This window comes from Etheostoma spectabile, unplaced genomic scaffold, assembly GCF_008692095.1.
Source record: "Etheostoma spectabile isolate EspeVRDwgs_2016 unplaced genomic scaffold, UIUC_Espe_1.0 scaffold314, whole genome shotgun sequence".
Classification (NCBI taxonomy): domain Eukaryota; kingdom Metazoa; phylum Chordata; class Actinopteri; order Perciformes; family Percidae; genus Etheostoma; species Etheostoma spectabile.
This window is the reverse complement of record NW_022605583.1, coordinates 436,715-444,899: the sequence shown is the minus strand read 5'-3', so window position 1 is coordinate 444,899 and position 8,185 is coordinate 436,715. Positions and strand designations below refer to the sequence as shown.

The following is an 8,185-nucleotide window of genomic DNA, read 5'->3' as shown; positions in this document are numbered from 1 at the left end:
ACACACACACACACACACACACACACACACACACACACACACACACAGTCTATGACCTGAACGAACCTTTTCCTTGTCTTGAACAGCGAAGTTCTTGAATGCCTCTGGCTTGCCGTAGTTCCGGTGGGGGCGAGGAGGAGGATGTTGTTGTTAGCTTCAGCGGTGGATGGGAACATGCAGTAGCCCCACACATACATTTGGCTATTATAAAGGTAGTTAACAGTCATGTCTCAGTATTTGCAATGTATAACAACTGTAGGTCTTAGCTGTATTCCCTCATGCTGTTATAATGTAGTAAATCATTAACTAACGTTACATTAAGTGGTGTAACGTTTGTGTCGCTGGCTAGCATGCCATTGTTAGCTTGCTAACCTACTGGCTAACGTTAACTATAGCTCTTATTCTTACTTTAAAGTTCAAGCTAATTTAGTTAGAAGTCACAGTTCGTTTGTCTGCTCTTATTGTTTGCTTTTCAATCTAATTATTATAGAGACACAAATATCTGCACTCTAAGAACTGTTAACTGTTAACTACAGCTAGGCTAACAACAAACAATTATTTTTTGCTAGCCGACCAAGTTAGTTGTAAGGTCGTTATGCAACTGTAAAGTAAGAGTTGTTGAACCGGACTAACGTTAACTGTGCCTGCATTATAACGTCAGATGTAAGTATTAACTAAACTCCAGATGTAATGCGACTTGTGATGACAAAGCCCTGCACCAACTGTTAGCCAACTGTTAGCAAGCTAGTATTTTACAGTTACCTCTGTTGTTACAGTGCGTTGTGCTTTTCATTTCTCTTTTCGCTAATTAGCTTAGAGCCATTTTGTGGAAATCTCTCAACTCGCTGTTTAACTTAAAAGGCAACTTGCCCTTTTCAGAATGTGCATGGCGTTTGCAGAAGAAAGCTCTGTGGTGAATTAATCCCATCATTAATCAAACATCTGCCTGTGTCCCCTGTCAGTTTCAAACAGTTGGTGCATCAGTAGTTAATATCAGAATACTTTGGGGTCTTTCACTGTCCTTGCTTGCCCCCCCCAGAGATTCATTGGCTGAGAGGCGATATGACCCATGGATCATACCGTTATTATAAATAGCTGCCCTGTAGCAGTGTAGATAAATGGTGATGGAGGTATTGTGAGACATGTCATAATGTCATTCAGGAGGATGGAATCTCCAGACCTCACTCATGGTCTTTATTAGACATTCTCTATTAAACTGCTGTTTGACTGATTAATCACCCAATATGGGAAAGGTAAGAGAGCTGTGTACAGACAGCTGAAAACAAAGCACTTCCTTAAATTATAAGAAGAAAGCTCCATGTGTAAAAGTAGCATTTAGGAATTGATCATTTTTCTACCAGGCCAAGTGTTGCACCTCCTTTTTTGTCTGTAGCTAATCTATACCCCCCATCAGAGCCTTGTCCAATGTTGGCTGTAGGAAGGTTAGAGTGCCAGCTTTTTCTAGTATTGCATTTGTCTTTGCTACCAGACACATTTGAGGGACAAAAAGTACAATTACATTATGTTCTCTAACTGCCAAAGAGATTGTTGCTTGATGAATGTATACGTTGCCAAAACACTGGATAGATAAATGGGCTAGTTTAATTACCGGAGCTACTTTCAATGTGCATCGTTCTTTTCTCTTCATCATGTACATTCTTGCATCGTGGTTTAATAAATTTGTGTCTTACAGTTCAATTCCCAAAACTTAGCTGAAAAACATAATAGTCATAGGGGTGTCCTCACTAGCCTTTGACCCATGGGTGGTTTTAGTTTCTCACCTTGTTTGTGAACGTTCAACAAGTCCAGACATAGCTCTGATGTTGCCTCCTGGCCATAGAGTAGCTTTATCAGCAGACTGGAATTAGACCAGGTTCCAGGTTGAGCTCTGCTGACATAGAGCCATGTTGTTGAATATTTAGGTGTGGTTCTTGATGAGCTCTGAGCTCCCTCCACTGGTTTGATGAGTCTGAATTGCTGCGAGTTCAGATTTACAATACAACTAAGGTGTTCAACCACCATACCAACTATATTATATTTATAATTCAAAATGGTTTTACAGAACTTTGTTCCTTTGTCCTTTTGTAAGCTGTGATTGATGGGTCCTTTGTTACATTCTCTCTAATGACAGTAATGGGCTGATTTCCACCTGTGTCCATGATGGCGAGAAACAGAAAGTGCATCCTCTGTGAAACAGTCTACTCCTCCAAGCAGGTAATTCTCCCTCAAACTTGAGTACTGTAGGATTTGAGCCATTCAGGAGCTCAGGCTACATTAACACTGGAATTACATGAGTTGTTTGACAAAATGAATACTAAGGGGTTGACCAATATTCAATTCAGCAATGTTGTATACAATAATTCCGTTGGGATTTGTTTATGTACTTTTATGTAGGTTTATTATACCTATTTATCTAAAAAATTAAAAATCACCACAGCGATGCACTGCATTACACAATAACGTGTTATCTACCACTTAACTAAACAGGGCTTTCAGGAAACGTATGGATGCCTAAAAGAAATGTATATTTAATGTCAATCTGCAGGAGATAGAGGAGCACATGAGAAGTATGCTCCACCATCGTGAGCTGGAGAAGCTCAAAGGCCGGTGAGTTGTTGTTCAGTTTCTCCAAAAATAACAAAATGCACAGATATTATCATGACTCTAACACATTAAGTTAAAAAGTTAAATAGAAATGTTTTGTTTCTCAAATAATACTTAGAACAAGATCTAGGCCAAGTTTTACTATCATAATTTGGACTATGATTTTATTGAATACACATTTTTTAAAATTAATTAGTAGTGTCACTGTAAAAGGTTTGAATTTGTTTCAAAAGTTTTGTCCAAATGTATTTGGGTCATGATGCACATGGGCACACAGGCACGTGCTTGTCACAGTTATCGGGCAAGTGGATATATGGGCAGCTGTCTCAACTGTAGCAAATATATTTAGACACAACCTCTCCCGGAACAACAGGCATGAGCGATAGAAGGCAACTGGCTATCTTGTGACTCCCATGTAGATTAGTAAAAGTATGTGGCCTGTCGCTGAAAGCAGAGTATCTGGAGTGGCGCAAATTCTGATTTGATGAAGGACCTGAGTTGTTGCTAAGTAACTGGTATTTCAAAACATTGAATCAGTGGGAAACAGTGTGTAAAGATATGCAAAGATGGCATCTTTTCAAATGTGATGGTAAGGTAAATTTGGGAAAAAAGATACAAACAGTATGCAGCATGTGCAAGGATTTATGAAAGAAAACTTATAGTTTTACAAGAGTGCATGGTGAAGAATGGGATGGCTAAAGCTTAACTTTAACTACAGCTTGATACAGCTATATGTGTGAGGTCCATGCTTTGGAATTCATCACTACTAATTCAGGTTGCATTTCTCCCACCACTGCAGCTGAGAAATAACTTGCCAAATAAATACAAGTAACCCTATCTTACTGATGAAGAGTTGGCCAACTGCCCATCAGAAAATGCCACCATGCTATGACACAGATTTGACAAAGACGTTGAGAAGGAGCCAGCAAAGTCACTGTCCCGATCCGAATTACAGGATGACAGACTTGGGAGAGGTTTTGAAGAGGCGGCTTTGAGCAGCTGCACAAGGCTCCAGTTACACAGGCTTGGCTTGGGATTGGGTCAGCAGGATGCTCAGGCCTGTTCTAATAACACATGCTGGCCTGAAGGGGGGCGGGTTCATGCTCTCAGAGAGTAGTGGGAGTTCAAATACAGACATTGCCTTGTGTAGAGTCTCAGAGTGCAGCGGACGCCATCATGAAAGAGCACTAGGCTGAGGGCACTGTGGCTCTCTCCCCTCCACGCGACCCAGTGCTGCGCTGCATGGCTGCTTATGGTGGCTGGACATAAACAGCTACATTAACATGCTGTCTGGATCCAGCCTGGCTGCTCCTCCTGCCCTTGCCCTGCCACCCATGGCCTGCTGAAGAAGGGAAAAACAAGATCAGGACGATTTTTTTAACAAGAGTAAATTACAAGTTAGCTACCTCCTGATCTGTGACAGATAGAGAATTCGGACAAGTTATCTTAAGGATTGTTGAGTATTCTCCTCTCCTGATTTTATTTTGACTTTAAGTAACAGAAAGTAGAGCCGGAGTACGTCTTTGCAGGCTCTGCAGGCACAAAAATCTAAATCAGACTAGATCAGGACAATGCCTGAAGGAACGATTGATCGTCCGCTCTCGCCTTCCCTCCCCAGGGACTGCGGACACGAGTGTAGAGTGTGCAAGGAAACGGTGGTGAGTCTGACAGATTATGCCAGCCACATTTCCAGTCCAACACACAAGCAGAATGTGGAGGCCGCAGAAAAAAGGTATGCTGGGAACGACCGTGAAGAGGACTACTTCGACCAGGCGTTGGTGGACCTGATTGAGAAGAGAAAAGAACAGATCAGGTAAGACAGTCATGCTATCATTGCAGCTCGGAGAATAATAGTCAGATATGGTGCTTTAAAAAAAAGTTGTAGTAGTATTTACAAAAAGTAGTTTTTTGGACAAAAAAAGTTGTCTTATGCTTATTTATCAATGAAACATGCATTTTGTCAAATACATTTTCTTTTTAATGCTTATAATACACTGTTAATTAAATTGTTTGTATTGCCAATATGGGAAATTACAATTTTCTAGTATAACAAAACATATTTCATATTTGTCAACATGGCATGTAATCAGAAGTCCAGCACCCATAAGATTTATTGCAGTTTGTAAAACTCAGCAGCGGGAAATATTAGGAATACTGATTTACATTTATTACAATGTTGTTATGATTTAACCACAAATATAAATGTAAGTGATAACTTGCGAGTTTGTCGTTTGTGTGTACATACTCCATGTATAGGCACGTTTTAGCTCAGTGGGGCTCACAGGCCTGATTTAACTGCTGCTTGAAGTGGAGCTGCTGCTGGAGTCGGATGTCAGGACTGCAGCCTAAAATAAAAGCATGAGAGCACACAAACCTTCACTCCAACCCTGTGATGATCTAAAATCTGGAATAAACTACATGGATTTTATGATTGTAAAAAAAACCAAGACTACAAATATGCCTTTTGTGTGCAAATTTGGCTTGATACACTAATTTGAGAAAGTGGGTTATGTGTCACGACCGTTGAAGGCAAAAGCAGTCAGCTGTCAACCGGTCACGTGCCAGATCTTTTCCCTCTGCGGTCAGTGCTGTAGGTCACACTGGAACTAATCCTTGACACCTGGCAACAGTAGGCCAAGAGATACCATTGTCAGGGAGTCTTTTTAAACAATATGCAGTGTATCTGAAATGCAGTTGCGGCAGGAATTACATACATGCATACATACATACATACATACACACATACATGCATGCATGCATACATACGGTACATACATACATACATACATACATACATACATACATACATTTTATATCACCTTTTAAGTTGATATTGCTATTGCCTACAGTATATACACATCTGTCCATTAAGTAATGAAAAACAGCTGGCTGTTGAGCACAGTGACAGTGAATCAAAACAATAAAGTCACGGGCCTGCAAACAAGTAGAAAGTTAATTAATTAATAATATATATACATTAATATCTGTCTTTCCTCTGTAGAAAAGAAAAGGAGGCCGCTGCTGCAAAGCTGGCAAAAGAAGAAGAGGCTCAAAGGAAAAAGGAGGAGATACAGCAAAGGTTAAAAGAAGCTAAGGAGCACTACCAGCTGCAGTATGCCTTCAGGCATCAATCACAGGGTTTTGGTGGATCCACTCACCACAGAACTTGGTACAGGAGCAACCAATATAATGCCAAAGCAGTTGCACAACCCTGGCAGCATGGTAGACAGGGAAAGAGTGCCACCTGGCATGCTCAGGAGCCTCCCAATCTTCAGAAGTTTGGATCTGGGGAGTTTGGTGGTGGAAGCTTTCATAGCCAGGATGGTTTGGGCAACAAGCAGTGGGATCATGGTGCATTTTCTTCCAATCAGCGAAGTCGACTGCCTTGGCTCAGCAATGGAGGCAGTAGTAACGGGGTCTATGGTCGAAACAACATTGCCCAGAACCATCAAAAGAGCCGTCCCCTGAGCCTTTTAGGGCCTGTTCCTATGTATCCCCCTCCCCCCAGTTTTTTTGCCCAGGCTCTTGACCAGTTTCAAAATACAGGCAATGGCCTGGGAGGTCAGCACTGTGATGGGCTTCAGAATGGGGAGGGGCAGACAACAGAACCTGACCACAGCAGCAGTAAGAGTGCTAAGACCTATGGTAGCAATCCAAAGCTGGACAAAGCCTGCCGCTGGTCGCCCTATCCTGTCACAAAGGGTTTTGAATCCTTACCCCATAAGGATACCAACCCCAACTCATCAGAGAAGTACCCAAACGTCCCCAAACCCCAGAAACAGAATACAGCACATGAAACCAGTGCTTTTAACAGACAGTCCCGGCCTGAACAGAAACCGGGGCAGTTGACCTCAAGTGGACAAAGTATGGAAGAAAAAGGGAGGCATAAAACAAACCCCACAACCAAACCCAGAGAAAGGAGTAGCAGTGGCAGTAGAAGCAGCAGTGCTCAGATAGACACCCCTGAGAACGTCTCATCTTGTCCCTCAAATCAGAAAGCAATTAAGCCATTGCTGCACAAAGATTGGAAGACGTCCTCACTTCCTGGTCTATACGGTGGAGCTCAACACAGCATGGCCTCCAGTCAAGTGCATGCACAATCAAAATCAACCCCAAAGCCGAGTGGATTCAGTTCCCAGGCTCCACCTGTTGGGCCCCTTCTGTCAAGGCAAGAACGGCAGCTCCCAGCAACATTCAAGAAAGCCAGACAGATTGTGTTAGAAAAGAGGGGCTCTTTGGATAGCTCTAGAAACAACAGGATGGAAATGACACTGCACATTGTGGAGGAGCAGCAGAAGGATCACATACAGAGTCAGATTGGCATGAACAAAGAAAACCGGCAGAATGCAGCTAAAACAAATCTGCCTGACTCAGCCAAGCCGGAAAAGCCTGCATCGCAATCTTCAGACAGCAGTCAGTTTCTCCAATCATTGCAAGTCAGCACTTCTACCACGGAGAGCTCAGAGCCTGCTGCCTCAAGCCGGGACAACGAGGAGAACAGGAGGAGAGTGGAGAAGGAAACATGCCCGGTGGCCCCAGATGAAGCCATGCAGGCTGTTGAAGCCGGGCAGAGCTCAGAGAGTGACACCTCCAGAAGTGGTGAAGCTCAGACGGGCTCAGGGTCAAACACATCGAGTCTGTCCAAACTTGACCTGCCCCCCGTCTTGAAACGTGACCTGACCAAACACATCAGTACCAAGAGTAAAACAGGTGGCCACGAGCCCAACCTGAACATTGCCAGACGGGTGCGAAACCTGAGCGAGTCGCGGCGAAGTGACACAGAAAAAGACTCTGGGCTCAAACCAACTGTGCGGCAGCTCATCAGCTCCTCCGGGTCTCGACGCAATGTGAACTGGGAACAGGTGTATCAGGAGGTCAGGAAGAAGCAAGACAAAGGCAAAGGCATGCCAAGGTGAATGTTTGAGCTCTCATTTAGAGTCTGATACATTCTTTTATTGTTGTTTTTGCTTTCAGCTATTTCAAGCTCATGTTATGTCCTGTCTGTCCTCCAGGTTTGGGATAGAAATGGTGCCGATGGAGCAGGAGGACCAGAGCCAGGAGGAAGAGGACATTCCTCTGCTAGAGGGTTTCCAGTGGGATTCCATGATGGACAACTCTGCCTCCCGAAAACGCTCCTTATCTGAGAGCAGCATTGCCCCTGCATCCTCCCACTCCCTGTTTACATCCCTCATGTCAAAGGAGACAGTCCAAAGAGAAGCCCTTAGCTCAGAGCAGCAGGGATCCTCCATTTCTCCCAATCCCATATTCACTCAAGAGAACAAAGACAATACACGTCAGCAAGAGGTGGAGCAGATGCTTGGCCAGTTTGAGACTTTAGCACAGAAGCAGCCAGAGAAGCTAACGTCTGCGACAGTGAAGGCCCTCCAGCGGTCTGATTCAGTGCTCGGCGACAGCAGTTCGGGGACAGAGCTACACGACAGCCAGGGAACAGGAAAAAGACGAAGAGCAGCTGGGGTAAGTGGCGGAAAGAGCGTTAAGGGGGAACTCCACCGGTTTTACACATTGTCTGTTTAAAGGTTTTGGGCAGTACCACTGCACGTGTGTAAAAAAAAAAAAAAAA

At 43.5% G+C, this 8,185-nt stretch overlaps 1 protein-coding gene across 2 annotated transcripts in view; it reads left to right on the top strand.

Annotated features, from left to right (window-relative positions):
* The first annotated feature begins 116 nt into the window (after positions 1–116).
* Positions 117–8,185, top strand: part of znf106a (zinc finger protein 106a) — a 27,060-nt gene continuing 18,991 nt past the window's right edge. For both annotated transcript variants that reach the window (XR_004331145.1, XM_032511014.1), the window contains exons 1-6: positions 117–212; positions 2,132–2,214; positions 2,546–2,607; positions 4,223–4,417; positions 5,606–7,516; positions 7,617–8,079. Coding sequence is in view for 1 of the 2 variants with exons in the window: in XM_032511014.1 (XP_032366905.1) it covers positions 2,158–2,214; positions 2,546–2,607; positions 4,223–4,417; positions 5,606–7,516; positions 7,617–8,079 (2,688 nt within the window). In the remaining variant the exon portion in view is untranslated. The remainder of the gene's footprint in view (positions 213–2,131; positions 2,215–2,545; positions 2,608–4,222; positions 4,418–5,605; positions 7,517–7,616; positions 8,080–8,185) is intronic.